Source organism: Puma concolor, chromosome D1 (assembly GCF_028749965.1).
Source record: "Puma concolor isolate L17-30 chromosome D1, mPumCon1.1.hap2, whole genome shotgun sequence".
Lineage (NCBI taxonomy): Eukaryota > Metazoa > Chordata > Mammalia > Carnivora > Felidae > Puma > Puma concolor.
In genome coordinates this window covers 71,961,995-71,988,536 of record NC_141676.1, presented here as the reverse complement: position 1 = coordinate 71,988,536, position 26,542 = coordinate 71,961,995, and the positions used below count along the sequence as shown (strand labels likewise).

The following is a 26,542-nucleotide window of genomic DNA, read 5'->3' as shown; positions in this document are numbered from 1 at the left end:
ATGGCACTCTGCAGAGAAATGAGCATGTCCAATGTTGTTTGTTAAATTTTACTAAATGAAAGGATAGGTTAAATACTACAGGAAGGTTGAGGAAAGTATGAGGAAAATATATTAGATCTGAAGGACCTGTTTTAAGATATAAAGGAAGGGGCGCCTGGGTGGCGCAGTCGGTTAAGCGTCCGACTTCAGCCAGGTCACGATCTCACGGTCCGTGAGTTCGAGCCCCGCGTCACGCTCTGGGCTGATGGCTCAGAGCCTGGAGCCTGTTTCCAATTCTGTGTCTCCCTCTCTCTCTGCCCCTCCCCCGTTCATGCTCTGTCTCTCTCTGTCCCAAAAATAAATAAACGTTGAAAAAAAAAAAAAAAAGATATAAAGGAAGAAAACACATTGGTGTGTGTGTGGAGTGGAGGGGGTGAGTATATTCTCCAGCGTCATCATGAAATATGCCTATTTCTTGGAATTTCATAGATGTTCTATAAATAATTATTACTCTGAACATTATGCTTAGTTTACCAGCATAATAGAGGAAATCAGTGGAAAGGGGGTCTGAAAACTAGAAGGTTATCCTAAGTACAGAAGCTTCATGAGAAAACATGAAAAAGGTTATAGAAAGCTGTGGGTACAATAGCCTGCTCATAACGCACTTTCTCTATTTAACTGAATCAATTATCTTACCATATTGTACATTTTACACAATTGCCTCAAACAGCTATAATATGACAAGGGAAGCAATACATTGTGCAGCTCACAAAAAAAATCTATTCACAAAAATTTTTCTCAGCTTCTCCTCTGTGAAGAATATGTATGGGAAAGAAGCATCCCCTGAGAAGCAAGTCTTTAAACCAGACGGGAGAATGCCTACCATCCTAAAGTCTAAGTTGAAGCAAGTTGGATGTCCCAATGATTTCAACATATTAAATACTCTCGGTAATTTTTGGTGAATCCCCAAGCCTTTGGAAGCCTGTCTCTTGTGACAAAACCAAGAATTTGGTCAAACCTCTACATTTGCGTTCCCTTCCAGTATTAACGTGCTTCAGTCTTCCAAGTAAAGAAATGTAGAAGAGAGGTGGAGAATGAGTAATAACTTTCTATGGCAGTATAGCATATCACCACAAGTTTAGCAGCTTAAAACAATACTTATTTATTATTTCATACTTTCTGGAAGTCAGGGGTCCATTCATGGCATAAGTGGGTTCACAACTCAGGGTTGAACAGGCTGAAATCAGGGTATTGGCGAACTGCATTCCTGTCTAGAGGGTTTTTTTTAGAAGAATCTACTTCCAGGCACATTCAGGTTTTTGGCTGAATTCAGTTCCTATTGGATGCAAGCCTGAATCTCTGTTTCTTTGCTGGTTGTTAGCCAGGTGGCATTCTCAGCTTCTAGAGGCCACTAGAAGCCAGCAGTGGAGCGTCTCCTCCAGTTCTCTCATCTCAAATCATTCTCATATTTGAATTTCTTTGCCCAGGTAGAGCCAGTCACATTTCAGGGATTACCTGATTAGGTCAGACTCACTGAGGTTGATCTCACTATTTTAAGATCAATTTATTTGTGACCTTAATTACACCTTGAGATTCCTTTTCAACAGCACCTATCTAGATTAGTGTTTAGTACACTAGTACACTAATTAGTAATTAGTACACCAGAGAGCAGGAATCTTGAGTACCATGTTAAATTTCTACCCATGTGGCCCCAGCCATACACTCTGCTCCCTATCCTTCATTGTATGCCTCTTAAATATGCTACCCTTAGGAAGTATTTCTCAGTGCTGTCATCACTGTATGTCTTACTTTGGAGACCCTATGAGGTATGGAAAGCACTGAAGTTTTGCAGCTAGAAATATCTGGATTTAAATCCCCTCTATATTTGCTGTGAGATTTTGAGTAGGTGCCTTAATCCCTCAGAGCCTCAGTTTCCTCAGCAGTAGAAAGTAGGGCTAAAAATAGTCACTGCTAAGGCCTACAGAGAATTAAGAAAAGTAATAAAATGGAAATCACCTGACCCCCATGCTAGAGACATAGCAAATTTTAGCTTCCTGACTTTTTGTTCTTCTTTTGAATGTCCTAATATAGCTCCACCAATCTACATCTACTTATTCTTTATAAAGCCTTGGGGATGAGAAAAACTAAGATTTATAAACCCCAGTTATTCTCAGTAAATAACCATTTTCTTGAAAATTCTGCATTGTGCTTCTCTTTAGAATTAAACAATTCATTAGTGTTGAATGGTATATATTCGTAAGAACTTTTATCGAAAAGCTCAATATCCTTCCTTGTTTTTCACTATTATTTAGATTCTAAGACCTCCTACTCCCCCCCCCCGGGGGGGGGGGGAAGAAATATTATATGAAGACAACCAAGCAGTCAGTAGACTCCCACTATTAGAAAAAAATCCTGAAATATCTTCTAAAATGCTATTGGTGAAAGATTTGGCAGGATGATGATTACATGTGGGTAGAACAGCAGTTTCCATAATAATTATGTGGGTTGTGAACAGATTTTGGAAAAAAAAATGCTGGGATGCAGCCTAATGAATGTACTCATTAACCTTAATAGTATCAGGTAGAAAATGGAGAGGACCATTTTGGAGGGGGGAATCAATTCAGCTTTTCAGAGACATTTTATAAGGTGCATCTGACAGCACTGCATTCTCAATTAAAAATGAATATGTGCAGTTATCTGGAAAGAATTCTCTATAATTTGAAGTTTGATTTCTAAATTCTAATTTTCTAATAAGTTATATTAGACATTTCTTGTGTGCTTAGTATGTTCCAGGCTTTATAATAGACATAAAGACGAGATGTCCAAAATGTAAAATTTCTAGTTGACTTGGAGAGACAGAAATAAATATGATGACAAATGCAAAACTAAAAGCATCATAATATTCCCTTTACGAGAGCAGAAATCTCATCTTCTTGTTCACTTGTATACTCCCACATTTAGAATATTAGTTACCCAATACTTGTTCAATTAATAAAGGAATAAATGTCCCAGAATCTTGGAAGTGGAGAGGAGAAAACTGTTCAGCCCAGGGAAGCTCAAGAAGGTTTTGATAAGCTGCATTCCAGCCCAGTCTGTTGGCTTCACAGATGTTGGATTTTATCAAATCAGAAAACACGTGAGGAGTTGAAGAGCTGACACTTTTGCAGAGGGAATAGTGTACTCAGAGGCCTGGAGGTGTGAACATGTGACATATTTGAGGCAGAGGAATCAATGTGTCCTGTCTCTGATACACAACATGAGTGTGCTTAGTCTCTGCAGCATGGATACTATGACAAAGCAGGACTGAAGAATGATCACGTGTGACTGGCACAGCCCCACCTCCACATCCCCTGGCAGAAATTTAATGGCTGCTAACTTCTAAGAATAGTCATTCTGATGCTTACATTTTTAGTCTGGTGTTGCTCCCTTTGAAACAGACTTTGAGGTGATTTTTTATGTTGTTTGCCCACAGCAGATGCCTCCTCAAGAACTCTGTGGAGTTATACTAAATAATCATCTTGCTGTCTGAGAGAGTTCAACTAATGAAATCCATACCCATTGTATGTGATTAGCCTTCCATGTAAATAAATCAAGAAATTGTAAATGTTAAGGACTGAGAGTTTGGAAACACCCAGAATACTAATTGAGGTGACTGGGGAATAATCTCAGGGAGGTAGGATAAGAATGTGATTTTCAATGTTTCAGTGACTGGAAACCTAATGAATTATACTGTTTGCATATAGTTTGAGTAAAAAGGAAAAGGGATGTTCAGTCTGAAGGATAGATGAGGAAACATCTAGTGGGCTGGAAGTCAGCATAACCCATTCAGGCAGGTCATGCCTAATGGACTGTTGGCTCCTTGAGCGCATGCACTAGAACCCACCACAGTGTCTGTGCAGTTTGAACACAGAGAAGAGATCTTCAAAATGCTTACTTAATTAATGAATTCTAATGAATAGAACATGGAAACTGAAACTAAAGGATCATCCAATGCAGTTTTCTGCACTACATATATTTTTTCTGTTTTCTATAGCTTAAATAACTTAAAATATATTAATAGGAAATGAGGAAGGGAAGAAAAGATTATATCATCTGTATTATACAGCTTTAGATTTTGATAAGAGAGACGCTTTTTTAAAATTATTTAAACATCAGGTGCCAGGGAGGCTCAATTGGTTAAGTGTCTGACTCTTGATTTCAGCTCAGGTCATGATCTCATGGTTTGTGAGTTTGAGCCCTGTATTGGGCCCCTTGCTGATGGTGGGGAGCCTGCTTAGGATTCTTTCTCTCTCCCCCTCTCTCTGCCCCTCCCCTGCTTGTGTGCAAGCGTGCTTGTGTGCCTCTCCCCTGCTTGTGTCTCCCTCTCTCAAAAAAAAAAAAAAAACTTTAAAAGAATAATTTAAAAAATAAAATAAAATTTAAACATCTCTAACATTTGATAATTAATAAATCTTTTTTCTTCATAATTTTCCAATATTTTTTATTCCTTTTGACATGTAGCCCTCAGGGGCTTCCACATTTCAGAAACATATTTTGATATTAAATCTATTGGTTATAAACCTTGAAGTAATTATTTTATAACCATTAAGTATTGATCTGCTTTATATATATGTAATTTAGTAAAATAAATGATAAAAATAATAATTCTAAGGTTAAAATATTTCTCTTATAAGGACATAATGATATAGAGTATCAAATCTTTGGAGTTCGATAATTTTCATTATTTCTCATTTTCTGATTGCCAACAACTATTGTTTAGCATATAAGAAACTAAACATAATAGAATGGGGTGGATTAATATAGTACTGGACCAAAGATAAGAAAATTGTTAACTTGTTTTTTTTTTAACATTCAAATCAACCGTATATGTCAAGAATAGGTAGAAATTCAGGAGAAAGGAACTACTAGAGAGCATATAAAGGGAAATCTAATCATCAGAGACCCCACCTTGTATTCATTTTCTTTCTTTTTCAGCCCAAACCTATTCTGTTCCTCTACTTCACAGCCTAGGACATGGAGCTGCAATATTATTTACACTGTTGTTAATGTCTCCCCTAACTCACAAAATCCCCCTTTACCTCTATTCTCCATACATGTCTTCCTAGGGATTCTTAGAATTCCTTACAAATAAGGCTCCACATCCCCACTGCTACTTCTTTAAATTCAGGCCTCCATCAGTTTCCTTTACCACTGCAACACATTTTGCAACTCGATTCCCTTAACACTGATGTACAACCACTCTAACCTGTCACACTGCTACCATAGTTCATCCAATTCTCATCAGCTCCTCATTTTATTTCCCACCTTAAAAGCCACCATTGGCTCCCTGTTACCTGAATGAAAAAGTCAGGTAATGATGGCGTGATATAAAAGACCATTCGCAACTGGTCTTTCCCTGCTGACTTCTCATTGGCCCATTGCCCTAGGTGATCTACACAGCTGCAGTGCTTCATAGTCACTACTTCCTGAATCTCAAATACATTCTCTTGTCTTAGAAAATACCATTTCAAAATACTGTTATCACTCCATTACCCGTATGTGTCGAGTTCCATTTAAAACTGATCTTCCTACAGAGTTAGTTGTTTTCTGATGTTCTCTCCCATTGCTGTTGTTTCATGCCTGCGATGATATTTATTTATATGCATTTATATGTCTGTCCTCTGTCATTCCTCTACTAGACTGTGAGCCCTGCCTGGTGTGTAGTATCTAATACCTATTTAATTTATGTTTTTCTCCATCTCAGTACAATTTCAATACATCATAAATATGGTGAAGTGAATTTTTCTTCACAACATTCACTGTGTGGGAAAGATCATACACACCTGTCCCATTTAGGTCTGGTTTGGCCATATGACTTGCTTTCATCAATGAAATGTGAGAAGTGATCTGTACCACTTCTGAGTAGACAACTTAAGAACCATTGCATATTTTTTCCTTCTACACGATTGGCCACATCCCAGGAGAAAACTGCTCTTTCAGACTATGTCTCAGAATGAAGGCGACATGGAGTAGAGTTAGAGACCATCTGTAATGAATCTAAAAGCTGAGCAAGAAATAAACTTTTGTACTACACCACTGAAATATTGACAGTTTATTGCCACAAAATAATTTAGTCTAAGGTAGGTAGATTTTTAATAAATGTTGATGAAAATAAGGAAAGCTATAGAGATGGAGAAGATGAATTAGAACTGGAGATTTCGGGTCAATTTTGTTAAAAAAGAACCTTCTGTTGAAAACACATAAAAGTTCAATTTTCACGAATTGCTAATTATGTGAAATAATAGGAATTGAGGCTTGAGAGAAGAAAGGAAGAAGGGGATATCATAGAATAGGAATATATATTTTGGTAATGCAATCTTGAAAAGAAAATGAAAATAAATTCTTGCTAGATAATGTGTCCTAACGATGTCTTCAGGGAGACATTTAAAGGGAGAATATAAAGAGTCTAAGGTATCTACTGAGGAGGTGTTTTGAGAATGGGTACATAGAAAAGATTCCTCCTTTAGTTAAGCCAACCTAATCTAAAAATGTTTTTCCTGTTCAAATGTCCAAGTCACTGTTTCCATAGTCAAAGAAAAACTGGAGGCCTGACTAAAACAACACTCAAATTAAAAATATATTTGTGTACTCAATTCTTGTTATTCACAGTATTTATGTTCCATAAACGTGCACGAAACACCAAATCAGTGAATACTGACCGTTGCCCCCAGGGAAGATACAGGTTTAAATTGCTATGGGCCTCTGGTCACAACATTCCCATCAACTAGTCTGTACATAACCTTGTTTTATGTGTGTTTCTGTATTGAATAAGATTTTTCTTTAATATATACTGTTTTTTCATTAACATTGAACTCATAACAAACAACGCTTTACTCATTACTCACTTTACTCATGCAGCTGATTTAAAGAATGCATTTTCTATATAGGATATATCACAGCCTCTTTTATTTAGGAACTCTAGATAACACTATGCTTGGGGGTTATTTTAAACAGTGAAATCAATGAAAAAAAAACATAAAAAATACAAGAACCCTTATACTAAATAGATCATGAAAAGGATACTTGTTTAGAATATGAAAGCTAAAACAAGAAAGCAGAGGGTGATCTCATTCAACCTCAGCTGGGAATATGCACATCCAGAGACTCAAAATTTTTGCGACTCTGTGCATGTGCACAAATGACCACAAAGGTGCCATGAGTATTGATTTGGGTGTTGCAAATAAATTTAGCAAGTAGATAAATCTTAAAATAATGAGGATTAACTGTATATCAAGGAATTGAAAGGAAAATAATGAAATGTATTATGAGGAGATGGTTAAAATGCCCACCAGTGAGGAGAGAAATTAAATGGATGGATGGATGGATGGATGGATGGATGGATGGATGGATAGATAGATGGATAAAGATAGATAGAAAGATAGATACTAAATCTAGAAAAGTGCTTTAAATATGGTATATTTTTAGTTTCTTTCCTTGTCTTCCTCCCCACTTTTTTTTCCCCTTATTTGATAAAATATATGTCCCCTGAAAGCATTTAGGTAGTACTTGACAGTCTAGTCTATCAGTGTAATGTAAAGCATTAGATCATAGAAAAGTACGTTCAAGTTTTTCTTGGTGTTTCATTTTGCATTTGGATTTATTATTCCTTACTTAGAGATACCCTATCATCTTAACACAAATCTTGAAAGCACATTTTTTGTGAAAATGTTAATATCTAATAACCTAAATGACATATGACACCATCTAACTTAGCCAGCAGGGAGTGAAGTTTCTTAAACTTGCATAGTAGATATTCCCCTGTAAATTTGAATAGAATAACCCTGTTTTGTCAAATAGAAATTGGAATTTTCTGTTTACATTCACACTCCTCTATGATTTTTATTTTGCTGTTGAATGGAAACATCTGGAACTAAATTGTTTTAAATTCACAAACCAAATGTATAGGCTGCTAATAAAACATCATCTTTTGCTAAATTCTTTTAACTATGGAGAAGAGATTTATACCTGAAAAAAAAAAAAGAGCTAAAGAACATGATGAGAAATGAATCAATTAACACACTCTGGTGTGGATACTTTTTTTATGGAAATATTACCTCCAAAAAAGTTTATCAAGACAAGCTTTTTACAGTCCCCATTAAATTCAATGAATGAATTGTGAAGGGTAAATTGGACCCATTATAATCTTAAATTTCTTATGTAATATTCATAATCATAGTGTTACATAAGAGCGAGCTAGCATTAACAAAAGGAGCAATTTAAATTACCACTTCTTGGAGAATGGGGCTCTGCTTGACAAACAGAGCTTCCTGCCCCGTTTGCAATACGCCCATGCATCTCCTCCAGTGCCAGTGAGACCCACACTCTCATACCAGTGATATAATAAACCCTCCACAACAGAGGGAGAAAATGAGGCAAACAAGCCCACATCATTTCAACTTGTCAGCTTTAAATAAAATCTTCTGCAACTGAAAATGAGAAATTTGAGGGAAGATAATGTGTGAAGTAACCAAATTCAACATTGGGACAAAACATATTGCATTACTTATTTTTTTTTCCTGATCTTCCACAAAGGTTTTTGAAATTTCACCATAATTTTAATGAAATATCTTTTGTCAGAAATGACTTAGAAGAAGATATTGTTTATTTTGTTTGTTTATTTTTTTTCTCCTCTTCCACCCACTGATGCCTTAGGAAACATCTCAAGTTATCCCAAGCCCCTGTGATATTTTAATGAGTAATCTGTGACCTTTGGAAAAACTCTCATTATCAGTTTTTAAGTCAGAGTTGGTATAGCAGAACATGCTGGAAAAAAGTACATGCTTTTTATACTTATTTTAATTAATTACTTACATAATACCTTCCCCAGTGCTGATTTTATATGCGAAATATTGGTGCATGGTCTCCACCTACAAAAAATATATATAAGAGACAAAAATGCATTTGAAGGAAGATAAAAAGAAATTAACATTCTGATAAGTATATCTGAAATGGATGAAATAAACACTGATTGTGAATGTAAATCCTTTCCCTCTCCCTCGTGCCCACTTCCCCCAACCCTGTGTAACTCCAAAAACTTTACTGCTTTGCATTCAGGAGGTTCCATTCTACTCTTCCCTTCCGCTCTCTCCAAACCCCTTCTCTTCCTTCTTTGTTACTGTTTTTTTTTCAGTATTAAAATATCCCTTGACTTTCTTTATCTTTCCTGAAAAAGTACTTGCCTTCTCCTAAGGAAAGACACCACCACTAGGTCCCAGCAGATACTTAGCACAAGTTGTGCCTATTCCAGTGGAAGAGGGTGAAAAAGTCAGTCTCGTTTGTCCTGAATGCCCCAAGGTGTGCCCAAATTTGATATAAACATCTTTTTATGTCTTTTATTTCCAATGTTGTGCCTCACTTGTTTTCCAAATAAGCTTAGAGTGCTTTCCTCTTGTTCTATTATATTCTTATACCATTGTAACATGAAGTCTCTGATTTCTAATTCTTTTATCTTAAAATTCCTCGCTTACTTTGAGTGATCAGTGGATAGAATGAGAGTAATATTGAAGAGTATGATTCCTGACACTATGCTTGATATACCATTGTTAAGAAGTTGTGGTGGTTGTTGTTTTGCTTTGTTTTGTTTTGTTTTTTGAGAGAGAGAGAGAGCACGAGCGGGTGAGGGGCAGAGGGAGAGGGAGAGAGAGAATCTCAAGCAGGCTCCACACCCAGTACAGAGCCTGATGAGGGGCCTGATCTCACGATTGTGAGATCATGACCTGAGCCTAAATCAAAAGTCATATGCTTAACCCACTAAGCCCCCCAGGCATTCCTGTTAAGAAGTTTTTTTAATCCATCCAATGCAAAACATGATTCCATATGTGTATTTTAAATATATTAGAGAAGTACCATGGGACAGGAAAGAGTATATGGACAGTGGATTACAGGATTTCAGTTTGAGGTGCTGAAGAATCAATATTTAACAGAATGACCATAATCAGCAGGTATTTTTAAACCTCTCTATTATTTACTTGTAAAATATGAAAACAATGAATACCATGTCATAGGATGGTTAAATTAATACTAGGTGTATGTTAGAGATATTTTCATTTTTACCCTATGGTCATTAAACTAATTGTTATAAAGGAACAGAATGGATTTCAAGTTAACTTCACTTAGCCACTAAGCATTCAGTAAATAATGTGAATGGTGATATCATGCAGCTTCCATACAGTGTATGTGAAAAACAGTCACATTCTGCCAAAAGTATTAGGTTATTCTCCACAGTTTGAGGTTAGTGAGACTGGTGCCTTCTAATACTCTTAGACCCTAAATTCCCATGGTGTATTATATTCTTTATTCTAAGTTTCTATCTCAGTAATCATGTAAGTATAATGTAGGACCATGGTGTGGCTGAGTAGCCATTTAATTACTGATCTTTTCAAAAGGAAAGCAAATGGAATCATTGGCTTAGAAGGTATCTGTTCTAAGCTGAGCTGGTTTTTGTCTCCCCACAGTGATGGCTGGGCTGACAGGTATGATGTGACAGATGGATATCAGCGAGAAGCTGTTGGTGGAATCACAATCAAGCTTCAATCTCCCGATGTCAAGTGGTTTGATGATTATTATCTGAAGCTTCGGCCAGAAACAAACCTTCGAAATCCTTGGTTTCAAGAATTTTGGCAGCATCGTTTTCAGTGCCGGCTGGAAGGGTTTGCACAGGAGAACAGCAAATACAACAAGACTTGCAATAGTAAGCAGATTTATTGTTTCACTTAAAGTGGATAAGGCTAGGGCTCCAATTTATGTAAACTGTGTCATGGGGATAGTGGCTATAATCTGTTGGAGAAGAGGACTCTTACATAAACAGAGGGGCTATTGCCACTTACAGTGATAAACAGGCTTTATTCTCACTAAGAACATATCAGAGCAAATTTTTACTCCACAGAGATTTAAAACAATTTTGTTATTTATATCATTCAAGAAATTGGCACTGTACTAAGAGGGTAATGTGAGCTCCAGAGAGGAACTGCGATTGCCATCCCTGAAGGCAAGAACTACACTCTGCACATTTTGATTATCTTCAGCAGTTAGCACCGAGTTAAACACTTAGTAAGGGTGTCATATTCTGAAGAATGAATAAGGGGCTCCTGGGTGGCTCAGTTGATTAAGCGTCTGACTCTCGATTTCAGCTCAGGTCATGATCTCATGGTTCATGAGTTTGAGCCCCGCATCAGGCTCTGCACCAATGATGTGGAGCCTGCTTGGGATTCTCTTTCTCTCCCTCTCTCTGCCCCTTCCCTGCTCTCTTGCTCTTGCACTGAATCAGGTGAATATTAAAGGACAGAGCCACTTCCTACTTCCATCAATATATAGAACAGGAGCAGGGATAGGGTATTATGTTTCAGGAGACATAATCTGAATGTTGCCATTCATTCTTCTACACTTATAGGGACTCATATTGTACCAACTATTGCTTTTTTCCCCTCCAACTATTGTTTTAGTTGTAAAGATAACAAGGTGAGGAAAACTAGTTCCTGCCCTTAAAAGGTTTATCTAGAAGGGAGATAATCATGCCAGCCAATGTTGTAATTCAGTGCTATAAATGATATTATAAGAGCTAAACACAGGGTTTAGTTGCAATTATTTGTTGCACATTGAAAGGGAATCTTGACTCCAGTTATCAAGGTACGGCCAATATTGATCCGTATGTCAAAGCCTGCAAAAATTAAGGTTTGTCAAAATTGATAAGTGATTTGTTGATACTTCCTTATCATCACATTGTGTAACAAGAACCCCATATGCATTTGCATAGGAGTAAAGTGTTTTAACTGGTGATATGGGTGCCTTTATCTATGATGCTGGAATACAGGAGTGCATTGAGATAGTGGGGTTGAAATTATGGCCCACAAACCAATTCCAGTGCACAGAGAAGTTGTCACATACAAGCACAAAAATGAGAATAATGTAAATAATATAGTGAATTTTTTCATAATGCACTTTCCCTCCCAGTTCATGTCCGTCATGTTTTTGGTATCACTTCATTCTTTTGTGAAATTAAGAAGGGGATGAATGATGATTTGTGATTATTTTAAATATCGGTATCTGGTAAAATAAGAACTTGGCATCTTTATGTCAGTTTCTGTTTGAGTAAAGAGGGGGGAGAAAGATGCTGAAGTGTGGGATATTGTATTGATCAGTGAAATCCAGAAATCACAGAAGTATGGTGTGTATGTTTGTTTCTTTCTGACTTCAGATACTGCTTGTCCAAAATCTTCAAATGCTTATTCATTTCCTTTGTTTTGTTTTGTTTTGTTTTGTTTTGTTTATTTTCATGAAAAAAAATATATGTGCATGAACAGCATGATGACTTCTGTTTCACAATTTCAATGTTTATAGCTAATGTCATATCTTTCATCATTCTATCTAGTTTCTGATGGACACAGACTTCTTTCCTCTCTTGAGATTTGGGGGCTATGCCTCTCTGTATTCCAGTTCTATGGTTGTGTACAGATTTCTATATGTAGCTACACTGGAGGAGTTATAAAGTATAAGCAATAGATTTGATCTCATCTCCAGTTATCCTTTATTAAGGAGTTAGTGACAGTCCCTATCCAGTGTGTCTAAGGTAATGTTTCCAACTGATCCTCACCCTTTTCCTCTTTGTGCCAATATTATTTTCCTTTTCTTTTTTGTCTAAAATGTCTTCCCTTTGAAATTGTTCTTTGTTTCTCTTATTTTTTCCCCACTGTTGGAGATCTTATTTAGATATAGTTTTAAAAAACTCTTTAATTGATTTCCAAAGAACATTATTTCTGTGGAAAATGTTCTGTAAAATCCTCCCTTTTAGCCTGCTGTTGATCTCTGTCTTACACATGAATACCCAGATATGATTACTCTGCTCAGAACTGGCTCCTTACTCCAGTACTGGAAAGCACTCGTTAGCCACTTCCCCCCGCCCCCAGAATCTTATCTGACAAGAGATGTCATTTTGTACATACATGGACACTTATGTGTAATACCTCTGTTATTCTTTTCAATAAGGGAAATAATATTACTATATTTATTTTAAAGATTATAAAATGAAGATTTAGGAGAAAACAATAGCTTGCTCAAGGTCAGCTAACTATTAAACACTGGAACTTATAATTGAACTCAGATTTGTCTGAAGTTTAACCAGTATGGTATGCTAAAAAGATAAAATATTACAATTTTTAAAAATTGCCATAAAATTTGCTTTACATTATAGTTAATATATAGGTCAAAGATACAAAAAGGAAAAATCTTAAAATTATTTGTACATTACTATGGAATTCATAATAGATACCTAATTGTTCACTACTGTCTACTTTTGACTGTATTTACTTATTCACTCACACGTCCTCTTAGCATCTTTATCCCCACCTCCTTAGGGGCCCCAAATAGTTTACTCGTATTTATAATATTACTAAATATTACCAGAATTTTCCTAAATATAATGCACTTAAGCCCTTTCATCAGGGAGTGTGCATAAGACAACCATTTTTGAGTTGGAGTGTTAATATTAGGAGTTTCCAGTTCATGTCAATCAAGAAGCTTTGCTTTGCTCACTTTCTCCAGTACCTTAAATCTAATAGATAATTCAAGATGAAAAATGGCTTCACACAAAGGATAGAAATACCCATAGCTGAAGTACTGTTTATTTTGTCTTGGGAGATTCTTTGAAGGCAAAGAATAAAAGTTAGGACAGGTATCTAAATCTAGTAGTCCAGAACTAGCAGTAGCCTTATAGAGAATTTGCCCCATTAATATGAATTTTTTCACTGCCTGTTAGTCTTGCCTATTCTTATACATTATATAAATAGACACTTACATTATTTGCTTCTCTGTAATGGCCTTTTCCCCTCAAAGTAATGTAGTGATTTTCATCCCATGATTGCATGTATTAGTTTATTCTTTTTTTATGTTTTATTTTATTTTGAGATAAAAAGAGAAAGAGAGAGTGAGAAAGAAAGAGAGCATGTGCAAGGGAGGGGGCAGAGGGAGAGAGAGAGAGAGAGAGAGAGAGAGAGAGAGAGAGAGAATCTTAAGAAGACTCCATGCTCAGTGCAGGGTCCCATGTGGGGCTCAGTCCCATGACCCTGGGATCATGACTCAAGCCAAAATCAAGAGTCAGACACTCAACTGACTGAGCCACCCAGTTGCCCGTAGTTTATTCTTTTTTATTGCTGTGCAATATCCCTTTGTATGGATATACTACCAGAATTTACCTATCAGTTCTCCTATATGATAGACATTTGCATTATTTACATTTTTAGGTATTATAAATACTTTATGAACATTTATGTACATATACTATGGCAGACATATATCCTAATTACTGTTAGATGTATACCCAGTATTGGAACTGCTACATCACAGACTACATATATATTTAGCTTTATTAGAAATTGCCAAGCAGTTTTCCAAATTAATTGAACTAATTTCCCCTTTCACTGAAATGTATGAAATTTCAAGTTGCTTTGCACTACTGTCAACACTTAGTACTATCTTTTTGTATTTTAAACATTCTGTGAGTATGTGTTTGTATCATATTGTGATTCTGATTGCCTTTCCATGTGTATTACCAAGTTAAGTTCCTTCTCATATGCTTATCGGAAATTTGGGCATCCTATTTTGTAAAGTGTTCAGGTCTTTTGCACATTTCTTTGAATTGTTTATCATTTAACATCTATTTTAAGACTTCCTTATATACTGTGGAGATGAGTCTTTGGTAGATATATGTATTGTGAAAATTGCCCACTTAGAGAATAGCTTATTCCTATTTCCTATCCCTCTCATGTGTTGTTTTCTATTTATCCACTTTGTTCTTTAATGCTTATTCCTCTTTTACTGCCTACTTATGGATTAATCAATAATTTTTTATCTTATTCTATCACCCCTCTTAATAATTTTGTTTCATCTCAGCATAATTCATTTAGAGTTTTCAACAGAAATTACTAAATGAATCTTTAATACAAACAACTTTATGTTGGTTCTTGTTTATATTAAAAAATCTTGCAGGGGTGCCTAGGTGGCTCAGTCAGTTAAGGGTCTGATTTCAGCTTAAGTCATGATCTCATGGTTCGTGAGTTTGAGCCCCACATAGGGCTCTGTGCTGACAGCTCAGAGCCTGGAGCTTCCTTCAGATTCTGTGTCTCCAGGCTTTCTTTGCCTCTCCCCCTCTCATGCGCGCACTGTCTCTCTCTCTTTCAAAAATGAGTAAACATTAAAAAAAAATTTAAATCTTGCAAATATTTACATTTGTTTATCCCCTCATACTATATTTTGCTATTGCCATATAATTTATTTTTATCTGTATTATATATAAAAATATATAAATATAATATAAATATTATATATACATATGTGTGTGTGTATATATATATGACTTTCTTCATATTGTTGCTCTAAATGGTTAACAGTCATATTTCCCCACTCCAGTGTTTTTCATTCCTTCTACCTGCTTGCTTTCACCTGTGATTTTTTTCAGCCTAAAGAATTTCTTGTAGTGTTTCTTACAATATAGATCTACTGCCAACAAATTATATTGACTTTTTTTTTCTGAGAATATCTTTATTTCCCCTTTGTTTTTGAGGAGTATATTCACCAAGGATAGCATTCTGTATTGCCAGGTTTTCTTCATTTTTTTTTCTTTGAAAACATTTCATTTTTTTTCTCTGGATTCCATCATTTCATTGAAAATTTAGCCATCATTCTAATGTTGTGTCTTTTTTTTTTGGCAACATGTCTTTTTTTCTAGGCTTTACAATTTTTTTTAAGTTTTTATTTGACTGTGATAAGGTTAGGTGTGATTTCCTTTATATATGTCATTCTTTGGATTTCTTAAACCTGTGGATTAAAAATGTCTATCAGTTTTGAAAATTTCCTAGACATTACTTCCTAAAACATTCCTTCTGCCACATTTTTCTCTCTCTGTTCCTTCTTGTGCTCAGATATACCTATTAGATTATTTGACTGGGTCATACAGGTGACTTTTTCTCTGGACTTTCTTTCCTATCTTTTTTTTTCTCTCTGTTCTTCTATTTGATTCTTTTCTATTATTTTGTCTTTTATTTCACTAACAATGTATCCACCTATGTTCAGTCAGCTGCTAACCAAAATAAGTTTTCAACTTCAGATATGTTGTTTTACAGTCCCAGATGCCCATTTAATTCTTTTTATAGTTACTAATTTTCCTTTGAAGTATTCTTTCTCATCTAATTTTCAATCCTTTATTCCATGTCCTTGAATATAGTGATTGTAGTTATTTTAAGGCCCCTTTTTTTCTAATTCTAACATCTGGATCTTCTGTCAGTCTTCTATTGACATATTTTTCATTGGTCACATTTCATGCTTCCTGATACAACGTATTTTCTTTTGTGCTAGACATTGAGTATAAAATGCCATAAAGGTTGAAGTTTATATTATTTTCCCCCAATGATGGTTTGCCTTTTCCAGGTTCAAAGAAATTGAGATGAGATAAGTTGCAACATAAGACAGAAGTAGTCAACCTGTAGTTAAAAGTGTCTTTAAGGAACAATTGACATGGAATTTTGATGGAGAATCTAGATAGTATATCCTATGCCCTGGATGACTGACTCAGTCAGATTTTTGTTGTTTTTTGAGATTTTTTTCCTCCAGGCCCCTATACCATACTGTTTCTAAATTTGGCATCCATTGTGAGGAAAAGACTACTTGAAGTTTGAGCAGTTTCTAATCCTCAGGTGGGGCTTTTCTTCCAAATAGTATAAAACAATGGGACATTTCAGCCTTCCTCTTCAAAATCTTGAGCCTCATGCAGCCCCCAGAATCAGCAAGTGAATCACAAGGGAAAAAAGCTATCATGTGGTTAGGTTTCCTGCACTTTATATATTGACATACCATATCATTTTAATATCCAAAAGTACTTCTGGCTTCTCTTTTTTCCAGAAGTGTCAGATACTATGTGAAGTCATATATTCCCCAGCCACAATTCATGTACTTTCCAAGAACCTCAAAATGTGACTTTATTGAGAAATAGCATCAGTGCAGAGTTAAGATGAGAGGATGTACTAAAGTAGGATGGGCTCTTAATTCCCCCAAAAGAGGAGAAGTGACGCAGAGACAGACACACATAGGAAAAGTGGCAGGGGGAAGACACAGGCAGAAACTTGAGTGATGCAGCACAAAGACAAGAAATGCCAAAAATTAATGGCCACCACAAGAAGCTAGGAAGAGGCAAGGAAGGATTCTACCAAGAGTCTCAGAGGGAGCATGGCCCTCTTGGCACCTTGACTTCTGACTTTGAGCCTCCAGAACTGTGAGAGAATAAATTTCTGCTGTTTGAAGCCACATAGCGTGTGGTATTTTGTTATGGCCGCCCTAGAAAACTAGTGTCCCTTCATTCAGACCATGTTAGATTGGCAGCCTGGTCCAGAACCTGCAGATGCCCTCCGATGAGAAAGCAGTGGGTGACACCTGCCTACTTTCATAGGTCTCCTTTTTGTTTGTTCATTTTGTCTTTGTTGAGTCCATACATCTTCACTGCCTTGAAAATATTTTATTTTTGCATTTCTTTGGCCTCTTAAAGTTATATAGTAAAAGAATGTTCATATGCTTTCTTCTCCACCCTACATAACACCAGAGGTCCCTCTTTTATATTTTAATCTTGTCACTCCCCTGCAATCCCAATTTGGATGCATAAACGAACCCTGCAGTTTATAATGTCCAAAATGTTCATACTTTTGTTAATTTCTGTTTTTATCTTTAAGCATTTAAAAAATTAAGTCAAACTATTTCTATACCCTTAAGTGTTTTAACTATGTGGTTTTTACAGAATCCAGGTTTATATACTATCAACAGTGAGCCCAATTTCAGTAAGTGTTACTTAAATTGAACAATCATGTTAGACTTGAATTATAAGTTAAATGACCAGTAACGATAATAAGTTAAAAGTATAAAGAATATAGTTTAATTTTTCCAATTGTTTAAGTAACCCAGTAATAAAAGCTACAGCTAATTAAATTAAAACTGTTTTCTAGTAACTGGATCCTATTCTATATTTGAACCAATTTAAATACCCATTTCCTTTACAGTTATACTGTCAACCACTGACATTCATTTACCATCTCCTTTCTATGATTTCTCCCTGTCACTTCCAGTAGCTTCCAGAGGTGTCATTTATGACATTAACACACAAACATTCTCGCCTGGATGTCCTGAGGGCACCTCCAACTTACATATCTAAAACTCACCTCATTATAACTTTTCTAACCACAGTTCCAAACTTTGAGCTTCTCCATTATGTACCTCCAGTTTGAGTAAACGATACACCCATCCGGCCTGTCCCCCAAGATGTGGGAATAAGGGGTCTTCTCATATTCCATTCTCTCATCCTCATAGCCAACTGGTAACCAAATACTATTAAATCTACTGTTCATCTTCCACATCTGTTCTCTGTTTTTCATTACTGGCTGAATTCAAATCTTTATACCACTGCTGTGATTTGTTTCTTCATTATCTGTCACCTCACATATGAGAATAATCTTCATATCTAATCTTCTTTTTAATACCAGCTTCTTTCTCCTCCATTTTATGCTAAAAAGTAGCCTCAAAAGAGTCCATCTAAAGAATGAATCTCATCGTGTTACTTTCATTCTCAATGCTCGTCCATGGTTCTCTAATGTCTACAAAAAAGGAATTCCACCCCTTTGCCCCCAGTCAAAACTCTTCAAATTTGCCATGTATTTTTCAAATCTTATCGTCAATTCCTTAAGCCCAAGAAATCTATGCTCCAATCACTTCACAGCACAATTCACAGATTGTGCTCTTCCATTTTAGAGTGGCATGCCTACTTAAGTCTCTGCACTTTTGCTCCATGAAAAACCTTCCTCAGGATATTTGTTAGTTTCACTGAGCATATATCCTCATGGTTTCTAATAAATCCAGTTTCCTGTTCTCAAAGAAATTCTGTTTCCCTCATGTCACTCCCTGTACTTTTTGTCTTCTTTTTGACACGTACCAATCCAGATATTGAACACAGATCCCCCCCTCCTTATTTTTATGCCTTCAAGTAACCACTCACACTGACATTTATGTGTATGCCACCCTACTATCAACAAAATGAAGATGAGAAAAATGGGTGCAGAGCAACATAAAAGTCCTTTAGCCAGAAGGGCATTTCTGGGATTCTAATGATGTGCTATTTCTTGAGCCAGTGGTGATCACTAGGATGTATTTCTTTTGAGAAAAAATTAATGTGTTGTTATGATTTTTGCACTTCTCTGCATTCGTGTTCTAATTTCATAAGAGTTTACTTTAACTACCCCACCTCTAAATAGAAGTTCTGCAGCCCCTATATCCAGTCTAACATTCCTTCCAGTCCAAATTTCTCACAATAGATTCCCCCACACATTCTCACTCCATCAGATTTCTCCCACCATGTTGCTTGATTCCTGTCCCTTTATTTCCCTGTAACCCTTACCTCATTTCCTCACAATGTTTTTAAACACCACAGTAAATGTTTCTCCATTTCATAGGTAGAGCTATTGAGCTGTTTCTTTGTTTTCTTGTCTCCTTTAAAATTCTGCCCTTAGATACAGGAGTACTGATGCATAGGGGCACTTGTACCCCAATGTTGATAGCAGCACTCTCAACAATAGCCAAATTATGGAAAGAGCCTAAATGTCCATCAAATAATGAATGGATAAAGAAATTGTGGTTTATATACACAATGGAGTACTATGTGGCAATGAGAAAGAATGAAAGATGACCCTTTGTAGCAACATGGATGGAACTGGAGAGTGTTATGCTAAGTGAAATAAGCCATACAGAGAAAGACAGATACCATATGGTTTTGCTCTTAGGTGGATCCTGAGAAACTTAACAGAAACCCATGGGGGAGGGGAAGGAAAAAAAAAAGAGGTTAGAGTGGAAGAGAGCCAAAGCATAAAAGACTCTTAAAAACTGAGAACAAACTGAGGGTTGAAGGGGGTGGGAGGGAGTGGAGGGTGGGTAATGGGTATTGATGAGGGCACCTTTTGGGATGTGCGCTGGGTGTTGTATGGAAACCAATTTGACAATAAACTTCATATATTGAAAAAATAAATAAATAAATAAAATTCTGCCCTTAGAGAATGGATGCTGCTCACCTTTTGAGCCCAAAGCTGCTGCTAAAGTTACATTGCCAAACAGAAGGCCATTTACTCCAGAGAAAAAAATGATACTATCCTCAGAGGGGATAAAGCAACTACAGCAATATAATATTTTCCACTGGATTACACTGACATATACCTAGATTTTTCACATCATTACACCATTACATAAACATTTTATGTTCAGGGGCTCTTGGGTGGCTTAGTCACTTGAGCGTCCAACTCTTGATTTCAGCTCAGGTCATGATCCCAGGGCCCTGGGATCAAGCCCCAGCATGAGGCTCCACACTCAGCGTGGATCCTGCTTGAGATTCTTTTCTGTCTCTCTTTCTTCCCCTACACCGCTTGCATGTACTCTCTGTCTCCAAAGTAAATTAAAAAACAAACAAAAAAAACAAACAAAAAATGTTATCTTCATCTGTCTCTGTTAAACTATAAATTTCTCCAGGAGAGGAACTGTCTTACTCATCTGTTTTCCAAATTCTGAGCATGATGCCTTATATAGAGCAAGCATGTGAATAAATATTGTTAAATGAATGTGACTTCATGTCTCTTATACCCAAGCAGAGTTACAAGGGCTAGAAGATCTAGAACAGTGGTTCCCAGTCTGTAGGCTGCAGGTCCCAGGGTCACTGTTGATTTGTTGACTGATCTAGAATTCTTACATTGTTGAGCATTATCAGTGAACTGAACTATGCTTTGCATATCCTTGTGTGAACATGTGTATGCTTATACACACAAGTACCTTATTTTTATGCACAAGCTGCTGCGGTTAACAAATTATAAATTAATTTTTAAATTGCTCAAATCATGGTAGCTTATTGCCATTAGGTGTTTTCTATAGTACAAACAGCATTTATGGAGTGTGTGGAATTTTTTGACATTAAAAGAATTTCCTATATTCAAAAAGGTTGATTCCACTGGCTTGGAGGTATCTCTTTTCCCTTTTTTTATAGCAAGTTTCCAGCCAGAGGTGTCCACATTTTTTTTGATGAATATGTGTCATAAGGATTTGAGATGGGTTAGTTAAAGGATACTTCCTTATGCATCAGAATTTTTTTCTGCCATCTTGTTTGCTTTAAAAACACTTATTAGGGGCGCCTGGGTGGCGCAGTCGGTTAAGCATCCGACTTCAACCAGGTCACGATCTCGCGGTCCGTGAGTTCGAGCCCCGCGTCGGGCTCTGGGCTGATGGCTCAGAGCCTGGAGCCTGTTTCCGATTCTGTGTCTCTCTCTCTCTCTCTGCCCCTCCCCTGTTCATGCTCTGTCTCTCTCTGTCCCAAAAATAAATAAACTTTGAAAAAAAAAAATTAAAAAAAAAAAAACAAAACACTTATTAGTGATTTATCCATTGCTCAAAACACTTCAGTATCTCTGAAAACATGAGTGGAAAACCCAAAACAGTACATTGAGAGGAAATAATTATCTAATAAGAGGGGCTGAACAATAGTAAAGGCATCACAAGTGCCAAGTAAACAAAATGCCACAGCTAACCCCAGTTTAAATATTTCTCATCCTTGCACTACATTAACATTTCCAAGGTAGCACTTGGAAAGAAAACTAATCCAATGTAAAAAAAGGATTCTGTGGTTGCGTATATTGGATTATTACATTCTGTATCCATTATTTTTAGAGATTCATAATGTATATCCACATGTTGGAAAAGGACAAATCCAATTGTAAACATTTTTAAATCCCTTTCTTTAATCCAGAATCTCCTTTTTGTTGTTTTGTTTTACTATGAACTCATCTTCTTATGTAACACTGATTAGCATCATACTTTTAGAAAGACTACACTGGAAAAATTTAATAACCATATCTTTAAAAATAAATTTGATCACATTATCCTAGTGTATGTGGTGAAATCTAATCAGAAACATACTTCTGTCTATATAACAGACAATGAATTAAGTTAATTAGAATTTGATATGTCAGTTTTGGCTTAATACAATTCTTGGATTTGTTACATGTTAATACTTTTCATTTTGAGGAGGGAAAAGTTTCTCCATCTTGGACTCTGCTTTAAAGAAATGGTTGCAGAGCCAGATCAAGGCCCCATATATTAACATATCAAAGTTTGAGACATATAATCTGTCATATTTCTTTTTTGAATTCCAAAGTTTAAGAAATAAGAGTAATTATCCATCCAAGTGTCAGTGTATGTAATTCTTCATGATGAATAGCTACCATCAAAAACTACTAAAAAAATAATCCTCGCATTAGGAATTGCAACAGTTTCCAAATTCTTAAGACATTGGAATTGGAATCCATGATGTATTAAAGATATTTAAGATAAACCAAAGAGAGACCTGACAGGCTTGCTCAATCAGTCACTTAAGGCATGCAAATGTGAAAAGCATTAGATTTACACCCAGAAGATCTATATTAAAAAACTCCATCTGTAGCCACTACTAGGCCTCTCTGAGTCTCTGTTTTCTCAAATGTGAGATGGGATGTGTATTAAAACTGATACCTAACTGGGGCGCTGGGTGGCTTAGTGGGTTAAGCGTCCAACTCTTTACTTTGGCTCAGGTCACAATCTCACAGTTCATGGGTTTGAGCCCCTCATTGGGCTCTGCGTTGACGGTGCAGAGTCTGCTTGGGATTCTCTCTCTCTCTCTCTCTCTCTCTCTCCCTCTCTCTCTCTCTCTCTCTCTCTCTCCCTCTCCCTGTGCCTCCCCCACTCTCTCTCCCTCTGTCTCAAAATAAATGAATAAACTTAAAAAAATTTAAAAACCTGATACCTAACTGACAGCAGACTCTAGTGAGGCTTAAATATGATGATGTATGAGGGGACACCTGGGTGGCTTAGTCGGTTAAATGACTGACTCCTGATTTTGGCTAAGGTCATGATCTCATGGTTGCTGGGATCAAGCCAGTGTTGGACTTTGCGCTGACGGTGTTAGACCTGCTTGAGATCATATGGGATTTTCTCTCTCCCTCTCTCTCTCAAAATAAATAAATAAATAAACATTTAAAAAGCCAAAATAAATAAATAGGATGATGTATGAGAAAATGCTTCAAAGATGTGAGGGCGAAGTACCTGCTTTTAGCAAAGACGAAGTAACAGAGACTGGCTTTACTCTCCTTCTTAAAATAATAAAAAGAACAAAAGACAATAATAAAAAGAACAAAAAAAGAACAAAACAAAAGTTTTCTAGATATTGGATATCAAGCAATGAAGGACAGTTATTCTTATGAAACAAGAAATAAATGAGGTATGCTTTCTGAGTTAAGAAGATGGAATTCTGACTTCAGAGAAACCAAGGAAGCTAGAGTTCTAGCTAGAGCACAGAAACAAAGAGAGGAGAGGTGCAGGAAGAGAGAACTCTGGAGATGGGCAGAGGTTCCCTTGAGTATGCAGCTGACTATTGATTACTGCATCTATACAAGGATAATACTTCAGATCTGGGAAAGGACCCTTATGGGATTAGAGAGAAAGTGTGGCAGCCATATGGGACAAGGAGCAGTGTCTGTCCCTAGCTGTCAGACTAGAAAAACTTACAATTCAGAAGGCTAAAACAACAGGGGAAATTTCATAGCATTAACTTGCTATATCGGAAAACAAAAATATCTCAAGTCAATGACCACAGCTCCACCTGAAGACATTTGGAGAAGAAGAACAAATTAAACTCAAAGTCAGTAGAATAAAGGAAGTAATAGATCAGAGTGAAAATCAATGAAATATAAACCAGAAATACAACAGAGAAAACCAGTGAAACTAAAGTCTGGTTCTTTTAAAAGATCAGTAAAATTGAAAAAAAAAAACTGATCAGGAAAAGAAAGTAAAACAAATTACAAATATCAGGAATGAGAGACATATAGCATCACTCCAGAGACAACAAATATGGAAAGGAAAATAAGGGAACATTTTTCGAAACAATTCTATTCAATATTCTATTCAGTATATCACAAAAAAGAATTATATACCTCAAAAACATTGGTGTAAATATTTTAAACCAAATTTTAGTAAATTATATCCAATAATATGTAAAAAATATACTATACCATGACAAAATAAGATTTGTCCCAAAATGTAAGGCTGATTTAATATTCAAAAATTTATCAGTATAATTTATTGTGTTAAAAACCTAAAAAATTATTAACTTTCAAACGTAATATGAATTTATGATAAGGTTCTCAGCAAACTAGGAATAGACAAAAACTTCCTCAAGCTAGTAAGATTTCCCCATATGATCAAGTATTAAGGAGTCTGGCTCTTACCACCAGAGTTTCTAGACAATGAAACTAGACTGTGTCAGCTAAAGAAATAAAAGTTACTAGATTTGAAATAATTAAGTTAAAATGTTTTTACTAATGAATGACATAATTGCCTATCTAACAAATCCAATGGAATATTCATAAAGTTCGAGTGAGTTTATTAAGTTTGTAGTATAGAAGATTTATGTACAAAAATCTATTGTATTTCTTGGACCCACAACTATATGGTCACCTAGTCTTCAATAAAGCAGGAAAGAATATCCAATGGGGGGAAAAAAGCAGTCTCTTCAACAAATGGTATTGGGAAAACTGGACAGCAACATACAGAAGAATGAAAGCAGACCATTTTCTTACACCATACACAAAAATAAACTCAAAATGGATGAAAGACCTAAGTATGTTATAGAAAACCATTAAAATCCTAGAGGAGAACACAGGCAGCAACCTCTTTAACCCCAGCCGCAGTAACTTCTTACTAGACACGTTGCCAGAGGCAAGGGAAACAAAAGCAAAAATGAGCTAAGATAAAAAGTTTATGCACAGCAATAGAAACAATCAACAAAACTAAAAGGCAACCTACAGAATGGGAAAACATACTTGCAAATGATATATCTGATTTAGTATCCCAAATCTGTAAATAATTTATCAAACTCAGCACCCAAAAAAAAATAATCCAGTAAAGAAATAGGCAGAAGACATGAATAGACACTTTTCCAAATAAGACATCAGATGGCAAAGAGACACATGAAAAGATGTTGAAGCATCTGAGTGGCTCAGTTCGTTAAGCGTTCGACTTCAGCTCAGATCATGATCTCATGGTTCATGAGTTCGAGCCCCATGTTGGGCTCTGTCCTGACAGCTCAGAGCCTGGAGCCTGCTTCGGATTCTGTGTCTCCCTCTCTCTCTGTCCCTCCCCACTCGTGCTCTGTCTCTCTGTCTCTGTCTCAAAAATAAATAAACATTAAAAAAAAATAATAAAAAAAAAGATTCTCAACATCACTCATCATCAGGAAAATACAAATCAAAACAACCAGAGATACCACCTGACACCTGTCAGAATGGTTAAAATTAACGACACAGGAAACAACAGATGTTGGCAAGGATGCAGAGAAAGGGGAATCCTTTTACACTGTTGGTGGGAACACAAACTGGTGCAGCCACTCTGGAAAACAATATGGAAAACAGTATTTGAGGTGCCTCAAAAAGTTAAAAATAGAACTACCCTATGACCAGCAGTCGCACTCCTAGGTATTCACCCAAAGGATACAAACATACTGATTCGAAAGGGCACATGCACCCCAATGTTTATACCAGCATTATCAACAATAGCCAAAGTACAGAAAGAACCCAAATTTCCATTGATTGATGAATGGATAAAAAATATATGATATATATACAATGGAACATTACTCATTCATCAAAAAAGAATGAAATCTTGCCATTTGCAACAACGTGGATGGAACCAGAGTGTGTTATGCTAAGCGAAATAAGTCAGTCAGAGAAAGACAAATACCATATGATTTCACTCATACGTGGAATTTAAGAAACAAAACAGATGAATATAGGGGGAGGGAAAAAGAAAGAAAGGGAAGGAAATCATAAAAGACTCTTAACTATAAAGAACAAACAGGGCTGCTGGAGGGGAAATGGGTGGGGGATGGGCTAGATGGGTGATGGGTAGTAAGGAGGGCCCTTGTGATGAGCACTGGGTATTATATGTAAGTGATGAATCACTAAATTCTGCTCCTGAAACCAAAATTATACTATATATTAACTAACTAGAATTTTAATAAAAATTTCAAACAACAACAAAACACTACATGATTTCAAGACTCAGTCTAAAAATAGAGTAATCAGAAGTGTAGTATCAGGATAAAGACAGACACATAGATCAATAGGTATTCAGACACAGACCCCATGTATATGGAAAACTGGTTTTGACAAAGATGTACAAGCAATTCAATGCAGAAATAATAGGCTTTTAAAAAAAAATGGCAGTGGAAAATTTGGATAGCTGTAGGTCCAAGGGAATATTACTCATTACCAGAAAGCATTGAACTATTGCTATACCTAACAACATGGCAAATCTCTAAGTAGTTATGCTGAGTGAAAGAAACCAGGAAAAGAAAGAGTACACACTACATGATTCAATTTCTGTTAAGCCTTAGAAAATAAAATCTAGTGACAACAGATTCGTGGTTGCCTGGGGATGG

General features: G+C 36.2%; 1 protein-coding gene across 4 annotated transcripts in view; it reads left to right on the top strand.

The window, feature by feature from the left end:
- GRM5 (glutamate metabotropic receptor 5) overlaps positions 1–26,542 on the top strand; it is a 534,058-nt gene that overhangs the window by 370,875 nt on the left and 136,641 nt on the right. For all 4 annotated transcript variants that reach the window (XM_086678540.1, XM_086678543.1, XM_086678539.1 and 1 more), the window contains exon 4: positions 10,473–10,708. In XM_086678540.1, the coding sequence (XP_086534666.1) occupies positions 10,473–10,708 (236 nt within the window). The remainder of the gene's footprint in view (positions 1–10,472; positions 10,709–26,542) is intronic.